The following is a 17,536-nucleotide window of genomic DNA, read 5'->3' on the forward strand; positions in this document are numbered from 1 at the left end:
CTAGGATTTAAAATTTAGAATTAAAGGGTTTTGTACTTATTTGGTCTATGTTGTGTTATGGATAATATGCTATGGATAAAGATCTAACCAAATTTATGTATGTATATTTTGTATGAATAAACACAAGTAACTATCTATTAACAATACTGCAATTGATTATCCACTTATAATTGAACAAATGTTCAACGACTGATGGATACTGTATAATCTAAAAATTCATAAAAAATATAGCAATATGTATCTTAAAATGTAGAAAATATATAATCATAACATATTTTATATAAATAAATAGAAAATTTGTTTTATGATAACAAATAAATATATTTTACTTTGTTAAAGTGTTAACAAAGAAGGGAAAAAGAGAGAAAAGAAGGAGAGAAAGAGAGGTAAGTTGTTAGTAAGGGCAAAAATGTAAAAGGAAAGTGGACACATAAGCAAAAAACTTGGAAAAGTATACCATGAATGGAAAGTGGGTTTTTGTGACACAACTCACACCCAAAGTGGGTTTTCATGACATTCACCCTATATATATTTATATGTATAACTTTACTATAACCAATTTCTTACTTAAAAACTATTTGAATAATTGACAGATCTCAAATCTATAGAATAAATATTATAGACTAAAAAATATCACACTATCATTATAAACCTAATTAAAAATAATTAACATAATCTCTTTTAGAGATTTAGTTCTATTCAAGGCTTTATAGATATGATATACATAAATATATGTTTTCATATATAAATGTGTATGCTTCAGATCATGAGTGAAATATCATAAACAAGAAAAAAAGATAACAACTAGTCATCAACTCGAAACAATATAAACGAAGCACATAATCGAAACACCAGTCACGAAATGGAACTGCCCCCTGACGTAGTCGAACATATTCTAGAGAAACTTCCAGTAAAATCATTGCTCAGATTCAAACTTGTGTCAGTACAGTGGAACTTTATAATCGAATCTCAATATTTCAAGAAAAAAAATTTGATCTATCGGCAATCACAAGATCCTGATATCCTTATCATCAATCCCCGTGAATTTAGTGATGATTATACTATTATCGCCAGGGAAAACGTAATAAGGATATTTACAATGAGTTCATCGGATTTGATCAAACTTCCTATTCTTTTCCCCACGTGTAAAAAGACTCATTTTGAGAACGACCCGCTTTTTCCTATTTACACATATTCAGTATCTGGAAGTTGTGACGGTATGTTGTGCTATTACAATCACGACATACAGTTGTATTTATGTGGTCAATCCAGTTACTAGATGGTTTCGAAATGTTCCACAATCGACATACCAAGCAGTTGTTCTCGACACGTTAAATGGAGAAAGATGGGATTTTATGAATGACCATGCCCAATTGTGTAGTCTAGGATTTGGGAAAGACAAATTCACAGACACATACAAGCTAGTTTGGCTGTATAATTCATTTGAGATAAGCCTTGAAAACACTACAACCTGTGAAGTTTTTGATTTTAGCACAAACACTTGGAAGTATGTTACCGCTGCTCCTTGTCGTATTCTTAATTACCATATTCCAGTATACTTAGATGGATCACTTCACTGGTTTACTGATGAGTCTATTGGGGAAACAAGAATATTATCATTTAATTTTCAAACAGAAACTTTTCATATAGTTCTAAAAACTCCGTTTCCTGAAGCACCTTCGTCATATTATAAGAATATTGTTATGTGTAACCTGAATGATCGGCTATGCGTATCGCAAACAAAGTGGCTAAGACAAGAGATATGGTCATTAAACAATTCAGACATGATCTGGGAAAAAATCTATTCATTGAATCTAGATCCTCAATTGTTCAGCACTATTCCTCCAATGTCTCTCAAGCCAAAGCCATATGCTAGTCTATGCGTCACTCCTGTTGCGGTTTTGAAGAAGAGGAAATCACTAGTTCTTTTTGATACAATCACATATCTGGGGAATCGCAAGTTTACCATATATGATCCTGAATTGAGATCTTATGATGCATGTTCCCACAGTAAGTGCTACGCTGGACATTATTCAACTGTGGTATCCTTTACTCCAAGCTTGATCTCAATAGTAGAAGAATAACTATTTTAATATCGGTTTTAATTTTAGTTTGATACTTTTGGGCTGGGCCAACAGAAAAGAGATTATGTGAGCATTTTTGGTCAAGTGATTGTAACTTTGATACTTTTGTTTGCCGTATGGTTGGTTTGTTGATTACATACATTTTAATCACTGCCGAATTTATTTACTGTTAAAACTATGTAGTGATCAGTTTTGGGTTCGTCCTATAAAAGAGAACTTCATGGATCTATACAAATCTTTTTTTAACATACATAACCTAAATAATCCTATGATAGACAAGAAACAGAGAAATAATTATCAGCATAATGAGAATAATCAATTCATTAACTATAATAGTATTTAATAAAATTATAGTCAGACAAATCTTGCATACTTTCTAACCAGCAAACGAAAAAAATAAAATAATAATCAGAATAGATATAGAATGTGGGAGGCACAAATGCTAAAAAGGTTTGGTTTCTCCTAAGTATGTCCTAAGTTATACAAAATTAGTCGGAAAATAATAAAGTTTAAGTACTAATTATCGGCATGGAAGCCTATAGGAAGCTGTGTGGACTAAGTTTGAAAAGATCCATATATGTAAGTCTAAACTGATCAGTAATTCAATATACATATGCTTTCTTCTTTGAGTTCGGAAATCAAGAATTAACCAAACATGCGTCTCCTAGCTACTGGTTATAATGGTCGGTGTTGTCACCTAGTGGCTTTATTTTATCGCTTAATTCGAATTTTAATATCTACATAATCGTCTTCTCTCTATATTAATACTATAACATTAGTGAATATTATTGTATAAATATTGGCAACACAGATTTACCTCATATTCTCTGTTCAGTTGTTGTAACCTTGTTTATTTCTTATCGATCTCTTCAATCCAAAATTAGTCAAACTACGATTGAGGTTGATAACACTATACAGAATAACGTTATGAGATCCCATTACAAAAATTTATGTAACATACTTAAAAACTTTTTTTTTTCCTGTCGCAACTCGCAAGTAAAATAATTAGGGGATCTAGTAAACTGATGACTTTTGTTGTTGTTATTAAGATTAGAGAATCAACCGAAGATAAATCTAGATTTTGCAAAGTTGATAAAAAATAGATTAATTGTTCAAAATTTTGTGAATTCATATAACTACAAATAAACATGACTACATCATTTCACGAATACCGTTTCTAGTATGGATTTTTTATTGATTTAATTTTGTGTATGTGTTTTCGATTAGTACATGTATATATATGGTTGTTTATTGTGATATAATCTAGATCCAAACCTAACATAATATATGTTTCTTAATAACAAATATACATGTATAGACGCAGATATGTGTGTGTTCGTGCCACCCTATAATATTACGGAGAGCGATGAAAGATTTTATATAAAAAAATATCTTGGATTTGTCTATGCATGATTTCAAATATATAGATTTTGTCCTTCAAATTTATCAAGTGAACGTTAAATCAATACTTTCATATGATGTTTACAAGGTTAGATCTAATGGCAGAACTTGGCTTTACAAAAAAAATAAGTTTTTTGTCTTAACTATCCGATTAAGATCTTGCTTGAAGTTGTTAATCAAGGTTTGTGTTTCGGAGAGCAGGAATCGACAAGAATACAAAATCTGATGAACCCAGCTGTCTTATGCTTTTTTTTTCCTTTTTAATAAATTAATTCAATTCAAAACTAAAATAATTCAAATTACATGTACTGATCGATATACACATTTTCAATTCGCTTTAAAATCAGATCACTAAGCGTTTCATTTACAACTTTATGACCAATCTAATTTTTATTTATTTTTAATCAGTTTTCCTAGCCGAGATCTATTAAGTACTATGTGAGCATTTGCTTTGTAAGATTTGTTAAATTTCTCTTTTTGTCTCAGATATGCATTATCGAGTGACTTGAGAAATTGCCAAGTGAAAGGAGGTGAAGAAGCTTATGACCGCTTTAAGGATTCACTTAGTATTATAATTAAGCAGCAAATTAGTTACGGGCTTTCTTTTTCGGCTTATTAATAAGTGAGAATAACGATTTATCTTAAAATGTTGAGGTTAATTATTATCTTTAAAAAAAAAAAAAATTAATTGCATAAATATAATAAGCGGAGTCCTATATTTTTTTATAATGATTAATTAATTCACGTGACAATTTGTCCTACTATAGTTGTTAACCAGATAAACTCAAAGCAAATATGTCTACTTTTTACTTTCACTAATCATACAAGTCTATTGATCTTGCACTTTGGGATTAATGTTTTGTGTTAACTAAATATAGTCAAGCTAGTTTTTTTGTTAGATTGACTAGGAGTCTAGGAGTCTAGGAGTAGTTTATGATCCTAGTTTATAATTAATTGTATTTCTGACTTGCGATTTCCACTTGAATGATTTCACATCATGCTACCATGGCCATCTATCTGAGAGGTCTCGATTCTTTTTAAATTTCAATACTATTTGATCATTACTCTCTCTACGTACACACGAACATGAAGATCCCTAGACACAAATTTTATTGCAAATCAATTATTCATATTTTACATCTAAATACCTAAACTGATAGTACGTACATACTAAATCTCTTTGTCTTAGAAGAGCTTTTTGACTTCATCTTATATATTCGAAATTAAATTACAAATGTAAAACAACAGAATAAACTTTGATTACACGATATATATAGACTATAAAAGAAAAAGAAAAAAATGGATGGAACGTTGCAATAAAGTCTAAGGTAGAAAAACAAGGCATCTGTTGCATCACCACATAAGAGTAAAGCCAGTTCATGTCTATCTTGGAACCTGTCGATAACAAAACGAAAACAACAAATAACAAAAAGAAGATATTTTATAAATTACAAAAAGAAGTAGAAAAAACAAACAACAACTAAAAGTTCTCTTGATAGGATCCCATAAAATCGACTTATTTGAAGGAAGGAGGGGAAGGCTAAATCAGGCTTTAAAACTCAAATTTGTAAGAGATATGTTTATGTGATCAAGAGAAGAGAGAGTGTGTGTATATTTTCCCAATGTTTCGTTCGCCAGGAAATCAAATAAATATTTCACGCCGCAACTATAAAATATTACTGTATAACCGAAAACTATATAGTCTTACTTCTAAAAGAAGGCACAGAAGAGACAACACACACATATATAGATGTGATCTTTCATACATAAGTTATCTATGTAGAGTTTCGTTTTCTTCAATAGAAGTAGTAAACATAAACATTTACGTTAGAACATGAAAGTTATCGAAGATAATTGACCAAGCGGAGTAGGAAAAAAATGGATCAAAACCATAAAATTATACTCCTTTTGGTTTTTTTAGTTGTCATTCGTAAATATTTTGTTTTTCAATATTTGTCATTTTAAGTTTCCAATGCATATGTTTTGTACAAAATACCAACCTTATCCCAATTATTTTAATATTTTAATCAATAAAAAAAATAGAAAATATATTAAAGAAGAGATATAATAGAATATTGATCTATTTTCTTAATTTGTTTGCAAAGCTCTAGAATGACAAGTAAAAAAATCCGGAAGGAGTTGTATTGTGATGACAAAGTTATTACGATTTGAACAACTATTTTTGAAATGTTGTTTTCAGCATTAATGTTATTAAGAACATGAATTAAAAACTTAAAATATTTGTTTGAATCAAACGTAAAAAAGACCTCGTCAAACCACAAAACTTCAGTTACAGAAAATTTCATGTAATTTTTTAAAAGAAAAAAATAATTATATTCATTGACTGCACAAACCGACACTCATCAATTCGCTTTCTCTTACGAAAGACTTTCTCTATTTATTAAATTATTATGATTAAATAAATATTTCAGCAGACAATTTAGGACTTTACCCCAATTGGGTTCCATCTCATTTCCTATTTTCAACACCAAAGTGAGGATCGAGAAAGAGAGAGACGACATAACCCAAAAAAAAGAAAAAGAATAAAAGAGTACGTTTGCTCAAAACCAAACAATATACTACAAATATATATATATATATTCACGAGGAATTCAATCAGCAATAAAAAAAAGAAGCAAGACTGAATTAATTACCAGGAAATAAGCTTCACCATGTTGTAAGGTATGCATCAAAAAACCGAACTCATCGGTAGGGAGAGGAACACCTGAGGAATGCACCAAAACCAAATCTTCTCCAAACGTTGCTTTCATGTCTATTCCTCCTCTCGTCACTTCTGTCGCAACTCCGTTTATAAACACCGTTATAACCCCTGAATTTCAAACATATTTCTTATATTATATTATTTATGTAAGAAAGATTAGATTAGATAATTACTCCAGTTGTTAAAAAGGCATTTTTTAAAGAAGAATTAAGCTACTACTCATAAGAGTCAGTTCTTTCTTCTTTTAAAACCAAAAAAAAAAAAAAAATGAGTCAGTTCTTTGGTTGGAACTCATCTGAAGCTTTTTTATTCCTATGTTTTCTTTAATAAAATTGAGATGTAGAGATGTTTCTTTCCTGGAGATAAATAAATAAAACCTTATTAATTGTTTGAAAGTGCTTGCTCTCACAAAATGTTAGGCAATACCGGATGCATGATTAACCAATAAGCAATTATTAAGTAAGTCGCCAAAAACAAAACAAAAAAAAGAACGTTTCTTTGGTTGAAGCCCACCCAGAATTGGATTTTTTTTTCCCCTACCTTTAAAACAACTTTACAATAAAATAATTGTTACATTTTGAGACTTTTTGGGGAAAGGAAGAGGGTTTAGGGGACAAAAACACTTGAGCTTATAAAGAAAAAAGAGTCATGCAAATTATTATTTTTTCTTTTCTTTTCTTTTTCGGGAGTTTTGTGTTTACCTTGTTGGTAGTGAAAATGGGAGTTTTGATCAGGTGGGCACAAAATCGATGCGACATTTGAGCTTTGATGTTGATAATGAAGATGATTAGCTTCTTGGTAACCCATTTGGCTAGACATTGTTAAGAGATTCTCCATGCCACTATTGCTTTGATTATCACATCCACCGCCACCATAAGAAGATGAAGAGCTAGCTGAAGAAGAAGTGGAAGAGGAGCTTGAACAAGAAGGAGGAGAAGAAGAGAGACTAAGGAAAAAAGAAGGAACTTCGGATGACCCACCAAATAAGTAATTAGAAGAAGTGCTACAACCTCCAAACCCCAAATCACTCCCACTATGATGTGGTAAGCTGTTGCTCACCGTCATCGTCTGGTCACAAGTGTTGGTGGTTGCGGCAGCGGCTGCAGCTGCAGCCTGGAGCTGTCGCTGCCTCCTGCGGGATCTTGACCGCCGGTTTTGAAACCAATAGAAGACATTTGCATCTCCCACCGCGCCAAATTTCTCGAGCATCTTTCGTATCCTTACCGTCTCTTCTTTGGGAGGGTTAACCATACCACTGTTGAAGATCGATTCAAGTATGAGTATTTGTTCCGGTTTAGGTGACCATCGTGACCGAACCGGTTCAGATGTGGTGGAACCGGAGGCGGATGATGATGGGGGTGAGCGACTATGGCCGGTTGGGCTATGTGGAGGTTGTTCTTGGTCCATTGTTTTCAAGAATATTGATTTTTTTTTTTGTTTTTTTTTCTGGTTATGGAGAGTTTAAAAGAAGCCACAAATTGTTTGCGAGAGGTGGTGAGCTGAGGGTAATGAATTTATAGGAGAATGGTTACTTAAATAATATTTTTTCCTTGTATATTAAGTTACATGTGGTTTATCTTTATCTTTTTGTGGGTTCATAAATATAATATACTTGAATGATTTAAGCATATTTTATATATTGTTACATATAGTATATAGGTGCCAAAATGTATTAAGTCTGAACTCGGAGAAACACAAACGAGTGGACTTGGCATTTGAAATCTGAAAACATAGCAACTAAGCAAATACTCTTTGACCATTGCAACTAGGGATATTCCAAAAAAAAAAAAAAAATCAGTGTCCCTTATCCGCTTTGATTTGCATGGCAATCAAATTCATTAAATACATTTGCCATGCTTAAAACATATTTTGGCACTAACGGATACGACAAAAGAAATTAGCTATCGACTTTTGGTTTAATCCATCGTTGATCAAATTTTATCCATAAAAAATTTCTAAACCCAAAAACAAAAATTACAATTACTAAGTGAGATTGCATATACATCATCAACTACGTACAACTGATTCACTCAATAAGAATTATAATAGATAATATAATTGATCAAAAAGTGAAATATTTAATTTAAATCACTGATAAAAACTTAAAATCACTTAATTAATTACAACTTTTTAAAAAAATATCATCAGATAGGAAAGAGTACTATACACTAGAGGATAACTCAAGTAATGTTGTAACGGCTCATAAATAAATATGTAAAAATGCACAGTATTATTGAGAAAAAGTTGAAATGAGAATGAAGAGGCGCATATTGTACCGTCCACCTGAAAAAAAAAAATTATATGAGTAAGTCGTCAGTTATGATTGTCTCTCTTTCTGCTCTATAAATCATCAAAGATAAAATAAATAAGTATTCTTTTTTTTTAAAGCAATACTTGTATAGCTTAATAATGATCACACCATCGTAATTTAAATTCAGTAAGCTCATAACACATAATGAGTACCTCAAATTGAAATATAGTATTGTATAAGTATAATGGCAGATAAAACTGTTTGCGTATTGTTATATTGAAAAAGTATATTATTATAAATTTCTTAACGTTATTATCTTGTATAATATCCAATCGTCTTATCGTTACCTAGTTTGTATTTTCTTCACTGAAATAGACTAATTTTTGGCGTCATGCGACAGAGGCGCCTAAAAAGATTTTTTTTGTCACTTACATGAAAAAATATCAAAATGTTTTTCTTTGTCACTAAGTTTTGAACACTTATGAAAATGAAGAAAATCCTTGTAGGGGTAGCAAGTTCTTAAGAAAATTTATAATGGAAATTAACTGATAAGTTGTAAAATCAATTAGATATGTTGACCATGTAAATTTTCCTATAACATTATTTCAGCATATTAAGTAATTTTATATACCCAAAAGACGATCCAAAGTCCAAACGGAAGGTCAAAAAGTAAAGAAAACCATGCAGTTATTTATTACCTCTGACGTTGAGCAAACATGGCTTACAGTGGGTAGCCAGCCACTTGATGCTTTTTATTTTGTACGTGCAAAAATTTATTACACCATATTTATTTGACAGTTAAGATTTAGTTGTGCGCTTCCTTTTTTTTTAATAAGAATTTTATTATTTTTCTATCCTTTCTCTCTGTTGTTAATTTTTAAGAATTCTATTATATTGTTTGTTTTATTCCTATAGGAACCCTGATTTTTAATTTTATTGTTGGTTTCTTCTATATGTCTAGCCTGTTTTGGTAATATCAGTACTTTGGTCAAGACTCCAAGGACGATTATAATTATAAAATAGTTTTCTGATCATAGTTGATCGGAGATTCGTAGGTGTTGTAAAAAAATAATAAAAATGATGAGAAATAGATATTTAGTTTCTCAAGGGCACCTTGGTTACTGAGTTCAGATTTCCGATCAAGCATCTTAATATTGAGACTTACTGTCATTAAGTCAATATTTTACAAAGTCTCTAGTCACTGATCACTGATCACTGATCAGAGTCGTCAAACTAAATTAATACAACTAAATGGAACCAAAACATCTTATGGTGGTGTATTGGATCTCAGAGTTTATTAATTACCACTCAAGTGAATGCGTTATTAATCTTGGAGTTATCCATTGTTCATAACCATAACGATTACGAGCGTAGAGTTACACATATTCATGCATGTTATTAAATGTAAATGTGAAAATTATTTTAAAACAGATATGTGAATTAGTGTATATTCAGTGTACAAACGATGAAAGGGAATGGGGTGTATATTCAGTGTACAATGATGTATGATGGATGGATCAAAATAATTTTTCCTTTTTTTTGTTAGGGAGAATGTATTGAACTTTAAATGGAGAATAAAATAGTCCGTACATAGGTGAGTGTGCGAATACGTATGCAAAAGGTAGAGTGTAGAAAGACACAGTAGGAGACAACTTGCTTCTTCAGATGCCCTCTGTTTTTGACTGTCTCTGTACAATGGTATAGCTGTTTTGGTATTTTTTTCGTTTCATATATTTTAATATAATATACATTAATAACGTAAAAAATAAAATAAAAATACTTCTTTTTGTTTTCTCTTCTGTGTTTTGGTGTTGTTTCTAGAAATTATTATTCAATTGATCGCGTATACATGTTCTTCGTAGATATTCATATGCAGCATGGGCTCCGGCTACCTCTCTGTACCCGAGCCAATATATTATAGTTAAATTTATATAAATTTAATATTATATACTATACCTTAGTTCTTATTTCTTTTCAGTTTCTGAAATTTTATTGTTTTGTTAGATATTTTCTTTTCGTATTTTGGGTAGAAATAAATAAATAATTATAAATACCATACCTTGTGTTTTGATTTCTAATCTATTTTAAGTAAACTCATTTAAATTATATTATTTATTAACGTAACTATTATTTCATCTCTAACTGAAAATATAGCACTCTGTTTATTATATTCTAATTTTCTACAAGTTGATATCAAACTATATTGTAGTTTTTCTAACTTAAAGATTTTATATTTGTGTGATTGACAAAAAAAAATCTGGTTTAGAAGAAAAAAGAATTTATATGTGATGAAAAGATTTCCCTGTAAGCTTATATTATATTATATGAATTCGGATTGCAGGGGGACACCGACCAACATGTGGTTATGCTTTTAGGGCACAAGTGTGAGTCTCTTTTGTTTGTTTATCAACGTGTGAATAACAATAATATGTGTTTCACCCGCCCACATCAAATTCACTTTTTTTTTGGTTAATTTCCACGCACAAAAAAAAAACCTTTGTGGCTAAAGTGAAAACTTGTCTAAAGATACTTAATCTTTTGGAAACATGCAATTATTACAGCTATATCATTGAAATTATACTTAACAGGTTTGTTTATAAGAATGTATTGCTAGTTTATCTATTTCAATATTATATTGTTCCAATTTGATCGGATATCTCCGGGAGACAGTAATTAGTTTTTTTTTTCTTTTGCATTTTAGAAAAATACGAAATGTGTGTGTGAGAGAGAGAGTAATTCATCAAACTTATACTGTATCGTTTCATTCAATTGCAACAGTTAGAGGAGCACTCTTGTAAAAAAGGGTTTCTGTTGCGATTATTGATCACGTGATTAATTAGTAAACGTATCGGGGGTATTAAAACGATATTTTGAACACCTCGCGGTAGTAGATATGCCATATATGTACTATAAACTGCAAATCTGGAAAATTAGACCTATCGTGTAAACAATAGAGTCTACAATTTAGACTAAAAAAATGGACGAGGCTTCACAAAATGAGAGGAAGAAAACCCTAGTTTAGCATATAAACGATGATCTCTGTGGTCCTGAAATTCTCAAATTCTGTAAGACTGGCTTCTAGATTTTGTTTCGTCTAAAAACATAGATATATATGTGGTCCTGCTCTCTGTGACATGTACCGATGTACGGACCATAAATATACTATACTCACCAGTCACGACTGATAGATAATGTGTGTTTGTGTTAGAGATGATAGATTCTGATGATGACGTAATTAGTAGTATCACTATATTATACATCAGATTTTTTTGGGGATTATAACCTTGGGACTTACGTACTAATTATTTTCTGGTCAGAAAGAAAATACTATATATGACCTATAGACTATAGTGTATATATGATATACGATGATAAATGATTTTCTTTTTCCTTAACACCATTAATCACAACACAAAAAACATAAAAAAATGTTATTTCCTTCATTAATAGATATATCGAATAGATTCATGATATTTGCATTCTATATACATTGTCCTGTTATAGGCTTAAGTTTTTACCAACGGAGCTGACATATGGAGTTGAGTTTTTGTGGATTTGTCCACTGAACTTGCAGAGCACTTCTGAAGATATTTAAAAAACAAAAAAAAGATACCAGGGAAAAGACAAAAATAAAAAAAGGAGGAAAGAAACAAAAAGAAAACTACAACATTGAACATTAAGTATTTATTAATAATGTATATGCAGCATGCATGAATCCTGACAAGAAACTAGAATCACCTCTCTCCTTTTCCATATTTTAAAGAAAACAAACAAATTTATTTGCCTCATATCTTAAAACTTTTGAGAAGATAAATTTGTTTGAAGGGTTTCCACAATAGTTAAGATAATGTTTTCATACAAATAGAGAATAGGCACTAAATTCTATTTATTTTTAAAAACAGTGGATAATAAACTCATAAAAAATTTGGTTTTACTTATCATTTTTTAAAAAAATAACACGGATTTCAAGTGTGTTTTCATTATATATAATTCACTGCTTTATGCTTAAAACACATAAAACATACACAGCTTTTTACGGTTTTACATACATATTTTGCCAACTTTAATTTTCTAAAATTTTGTCTATCTAGAGAAAAATACACGGAACAATTACAGAATTAGGCATTTTTTTTCAGATTCTTATGGTTTCAGGACTTATCACCCGTGCTTACAGAATTAGGCATTTTAATTTACATAATATGACAAAATTGCCCTTGAAAACTATTCTCTCTATTTCACGATTCTCTCTCGTCTTAGATCTCTCCGAACTTGCCGTCGCCGACCACCTTTAAATGGTAAGATCTCTTAGTCGATCCACGTCTTGCTGACCGCCGGCAATTTCGATAGGTATAGAGGCATCAATTATCTCATCTTTCTCTGCAGGTTTCTTGTTTGATACATGAAAAATTGAAAGGGATTTGATTACATTAATGTTTATGATTTGGATTCCTTTGGGTTCACTAGATAGTATCCCTTTAGGGTTTAGATTTCTTAATCCACAACAAAGTAGATTTAATTAAACATGAATTTATTGGATCAGAGAAGCTATAGTTATGGTTGAGAGAGGTTTTGTCTTTCAGAAGGTAAATAATTGGTGTTAAACGTGATGGAGATAGTGCTGATGGGAAGGAGAGAAGCCATGGTTTTAATCAGGAGAGGAAGCGCATGATTTGATCGGAAGAAGAAAAATAATTATTGTTGTTCGGTGAAGAAGACGAAGAAGAGATGGTGAAGAAGAGATAGGGGCAAAACTGATTTTTTACTACTCCAAAAATACCTAAATACGAGAGTATGAACTATATATAGTCCCTAAATTCAAAGATTTGGCCCAATAAAGCCTCAAATCTATAAATATCCCAAAAATACACCCAAACAAATATCTTCTCACATATCCAAAATACTGCTGATATCTATTGCAGATATTGAGAATAGTTGAGAATAATGTAAAATATTTGCCACCAAGAAATTTTCATGATTTTCTTTCCTATGCCACATCCATCAGTAAGATAGAACTGCTATATACGGTATCTTGAGAGTTGAGACTCTTGAGACAACGTCGACATAACTTTCCATTAATAATAAGTAATAACAGTATATTTATATTGGTTTGGTACAAAACACCTAAAACACATACCAAAGATACGGCGCAAGTGATTTTAAAATTAAATAAAATTCGTAGATCTCTTTTTTTTACTTACAAATAATCCTTAAGTTGTTTCAAGTGATACTGATGTGTCTCGCACTTGAATGCTTTGCCATCACAAAAAGAGCCAAAAGGCTAAAGCTCTAATCTTTCTATTTACTAATAAAACTATGTAATGATCAAATAGCTAGGCAGATTCATGCATTTATTTTAATTTATATATGTTCAGTTCATTCGAAATGTTAATTATGTGCTAAAGTTATCATTAATCATCATTAGCCGGCACTATGTTTGGCCTTTGTTCAGACAAATGGCAATGTTGTTGTGAAAAGGACATGTGAACTAAAGAAAGACAATATCTTTCCTAGTGTCACACACGAGCACAAAACATCACCATCCATTTTTAATTATTACTATCATTGTGACTAGATTCTAAATAAACTCTAGTTAGTTATGCCCATATTTTTCTACTTCTGTACGCGTGTGTAAGTGTCTATTCAAGGGAATATTAAAGATGCCTTTAGTTTCTCCAATATTTATAAATGTCCATAGATAAAAGGATGAGAATCGAATTGAAAGTCCTATTGTCAAAAGAAAAATATTATGTGTTATGGCCTACGTAAGACTTCTTTGTCCGATCAAACCTTTTTCTTTCAATAGACTACTATATTAACAAGTGCCCTCTCTAAAGAATAGTACAATCTAATTATAAAATAGCTACCTAGCTAGTCCAGAGTCCAGACTAATTATATAAATTCCGTTACAAACTACATAATTAATGCATAGCTAGCATTATTGTCTGGAGCTTGATCGTCATTATTCTCTAGTATCTCTACTACTATATGCTCCAAACTCAAAATATTGGAATCCACACCGCGCTATTACAATCTTACTTTTAGATTGCCCATAAAAGATGGAACCTCTGGATATATATCTCTTACTATGTTTATTGACTTGCTATGAGGCCGATTACTGGAGGTAAAATGTAACGAGGCCCACTAAAGGCTGTGTCACTCAGTTTTAAGATTGTGTAGTGTTGGAGCATGCTTGAGGCCTACAACTTGTTGTAGATGAGGGAGGTACAACACTTAAACATTTATAATTCAAAAATTAACCGAATAATCGTTCTTTTAACACCAAACTATGGAAGAAGATGCTCAATTTCTTTCGATACATTCAATTGAACTGAAGTCTTTAAGTAAAAATTATATATCATTGATGTTTACATTATTTATTATAAATTAAAATATTTTATTTTATTTTAAAGAAAATCAAAAGAGCAAGTCAAACACATCACAAACCACTCAAAATCTGAATATCAGATTATATGAAAAAAAACAAGTTACTTGTCGTTGAATGCCCAACAATTTGTTCTGATATCACCGTTTTCACCGGTGAGGATACCAACAGCTCCCATTTTCACCATCGCGATCGCAAACTGACGTTTGAATAAGTCGTTGTCTGCTGCGTACTGAGCCACAACACTAGAAGTGGCTTCGTCGGTTGCGAGCCGCTGGTCAAGTTGCAAAACTCCTCTGCTCGCTCGGATTTGCCCAAAGAATGCGTTATCAAAAGTCAACGGTGTTGACCTGTCCAGTCCGGTTGATGGGTTCTCTGATGCCGTACATATGCTGGTCAAACTGTATAAATAGAGTTTTCAATCAATTAGACCATCAATACTGGCAGTAACGCTCATCGTTACTCAAAATAATATATTTTAATTATTTTAATTAAATATTATTATATATTTAAATCATAAATGTGTAAAAAGAAAATTGACCAATCATACATTGGCTTATGTAAGAGGAACGATTCTTAAAATACTTCCTAGAGAATCGCTTCTCACTTTTTTGTTTGCTTTTTGATTATTATTCTATTTTTAATTATGAGTATCTTTAAGAGTATCGATGACTAATAATGCTCTTAGTCCGTCTACTTTATTTCATCGTTTCTCTTCTTCTGGTTGATATGAATCAAACCAAAATTTTTTATTTCGAAACAAAATTTAATTTAATTTAAGTCAAATTAATTTTGGATATCTGACAAAACAAAACCAAATCCTAATTCAAATCAATTAAAAAAAAATTGACACAAAAATTAAACTCTTTTGAAAAAAAATATATGTATTTGACTAAAATCCAAATTCAACACGGACCATTTTAACTAAACCGACCCATAATAGATTCGTTATAGCTACTAACTAATATTCTAAAACCAACAAAATAAAAGAAAGAAAAAAAAAACTAAAAACGTCCCCCAAATACTTATTCCTTAGACTGAAATCTAGAATTGTAAATGAAATATAAAGTTCCGGTCTAGCTTACTTTGCAACCAAATTCGAGTCCATTGACGGGTCTGGCAAGCCGGTTCCGCCAAAATTGGTGAGTCGATCCTCAAATAGATCACAAGATCCCACACCAACCGTGTGTGCCCCCAAAAGAGCCACTGCATCGAACGTGTTCAACATTCTTTCCCCAAAGAAACTAAGAAAGGCAGCTACGGAGGCGGTTGGTCCAATAAGGTCAAACACGCCGTTTGCATTCGTTGTTAACCCATCACGTCGCCCCGTGGGGATGTTGTAGTTCGGCCCTCCGGCTAAGGACACAGAGTCACGAGTGGCAAGTGCCATTATATCAGCGCACGAGACGTTCGAGGGACACTGAGCCTCAAGCTCGGTCTTGATCTCGTCGATTAGCTCAAAGCCTCTCACGCTCAAGTTTGGACCGACGAATCTTTCTGAATCTGTTGAGTTTAGAAGGATAGAACCGTCGCAGCCCTATAGGAGGTTTAAAGTGTTTTTAACAAAATTAATCCAAAAGTTTTGAGATATGATTTTACCATTTTTTGCATGTGTTAAAGGAAATATTAGTTTTTATTCTAAGCACAAACCTACTAAAACGTTAACGTCCCATTTTATGTTTTGACTCGAATTGAAATTAGTCNAAACTAAAAACGTCCCCCAAATACTTATTCCTTAGACTGAAATCTAGAATTGTAAATGAAATATAAAGTTCCGGTCTAGCTTACTTTGCAACCAAATTCGAGTCCATTGACGGGTCTGGCAAGCCGGTTCCGCCAAAATTGGTGAGTCGATCCTCAAATAGATCACAAGATCCCACACCAACCGTGTGTGCCCCCAAAAGAGCCACTGCATCGAACGTGTTCAACATTCTTTCCCCAAAGAAACTAAGAAAGGCAGCTACGGAGGCGGTTGGTCCAATAAGGTCAAACACGCCGTTTGCATTCGTTGTTAACCCATCACGTCGCCCCGTGGGGATGTTGTAGTTCGGCCCTCCGGCTAAGGACACAGAGTCACGAGTGGCAAGTGCCATTATATCAGCGCACGAGACGTTCGAGGGACACTGAGCCTCAAGCTCGGTCTTGATCTCGTCGATTAGCTCAAAGCCTCTCACGCTCAAGTTTGGACCGACGAATCTTTCTGAATCTGTTGAGTTTAGAAGGATAGAACCGTCGCAGCCCTATAGGAGGTTTAAAGTGTTTTTAACAAAATTAATCCAAAAGTTTTGAGATATGATTTTACCATTTTTTGCATGTGTTAAAGGAAATATTAGTTTTTATTCTAAGCACAAACCTACTAAAACGTTAACGTCCCATTTTATGTTTTGACTCGAATTGAAATTAGTCTCAACATATCAAAATGTTCCTACAGAATTTGCAATTAGAATAAATTTTCGATGAGACTCATACTTACCCCAACAAAACAGTCGTGAAAATGCATCCGAAGCAAAGCGGCAGTAATCGTGGGGTCACTCTCGAACTCATCTGTCACAAGATTACGAACGATAGTTTCTGCAGTAGGACATGAATTGTTATAAAACCCGACCCTCAATTGAGCAAACGTGACCGGAACAATGAAGAGAATTGAGAATAGAGTAGAAAAGTTTGCAATCTTCATCTTGGTTTGTAGAAATGTT

General features: G+C 32.1%; 2 protein-coding genes and 1 long non-coding RNA gene across 4 annotated transcripts; 1 reads left to right on the forward strand and 2 right to left on the reverse strand.

Moving 5' to 3' along the window:
* Nucleotides 4,590–7,690, reverse strand: LOC104763992 (WUSCHEL-related homeobox 11-like). Of its 2 annotated transcripts, XM_010487411.2 has the most exons (4): nt 7,188–7,690; nt 6,909–7,100; nt 6,140–6,315; nt 4,637–4,880 (listed from the first exon to the last, which is right to left on the reverse strand). In XM_010487411.2, exons 1-4 carry the CDS (start codon nt 7,612–7,614, stop codon nt 4,869–4,871), a joined length of 807 nt encoding a protein of 268 aa, XP_010485713.1. In that variant the 5' UTR covers nt 7,615–7,690; the 3' UTR covers nt 4,637–4,868. The 2 variants fall into 2 exon arrangements, with proteins under 2 accessions (XP_010485712.1, XP_010485713.1); XM_010487410.2 differs by having other exon boundaries at nt 4,590–4,880; nt 6,909–7,690.
* On the forward strand, nt 12,494–13,304 carry LOC104763993. Its single transcript, XR_763710.2, has 2 exons — nt 12,494–12,805; nt 13,039–13,304. It is a non-coding gene; the product is annotated as an uncharacterized LOC104763993 (long non-coding RNA).
* Nucleotides 14,929–17,526, reverse strand: LOC104767317 (peroxidase 57-like). The gene is made up of 3 exons (XM_019241236.1): nt 17,314–17,526; nt 16,629–17,080; nt 14,929–15,241 (listed from the first exon to the last, which is right to left on the reverse strand). The coding sequence occupies exons 1-3, from the start codon at nt 17,515–17,517 to the stop codon at nt 14,944–14,946; spliced, it is 954 nt and encodes a 317-aa protein (XP_019096781.1). The 5' UTR covers nt 17,518–17,526; the 3' UTR covers nt 14,929–14,943.

Source organism: Camelina sativa, chromosome 19 (genome assembly GCF_000633955.1).
Source record: "Camelina sativa cultivar DH55 chromosome 19, Cs, whole genome shotgun sequence".
NCBI classification, from domain to species: Eukaryota; Viridiplantae; Streptophyta; class Magnoliopsida; order Brassicales; family Brassicaceae; genus Camelina; species Camelina sativa.

Excerpts from the sequence above, each read along its gene's own strand:
- LOC104767317 (XM_019241236.1), bottom strand. The coding sequence starts at position 17,517 with ATGAAGATTGCAAACTTTTCTACTCTATTCTCAATTCTCTTCATTGTT. Across the intron at positions 17,081-17,313 it reads TTCACGACTGTTTTGTTGGG|GGCTGCGACGGTTCTATCCT; the intron begins GTAAGTATGAGT and ends AACCTCCTATAG. Across the intron at positions 15,242-16,628 it reads GACTCGAATTTGGTTGCAAA|TTTGACCAGCATATGTACGG; the intron begins GTAAGCTAGACC and ends CTATTTATACAG.
- LOC104763992 (XM_010487410.2), bottom strand. The coding sequence starts at position 7,614 with ATGGACCAAGAACAACCTCCACATAGCCCAACCGGCCATAGTCGCTCA. Across the intron at positions 6,316-6,908 it reads CCATTTTCACTACCAACAAG|GGGTTATAACGGTGTTTATA; the intron begins GTAAACACAAAA and ends TTTGAAATTCAG.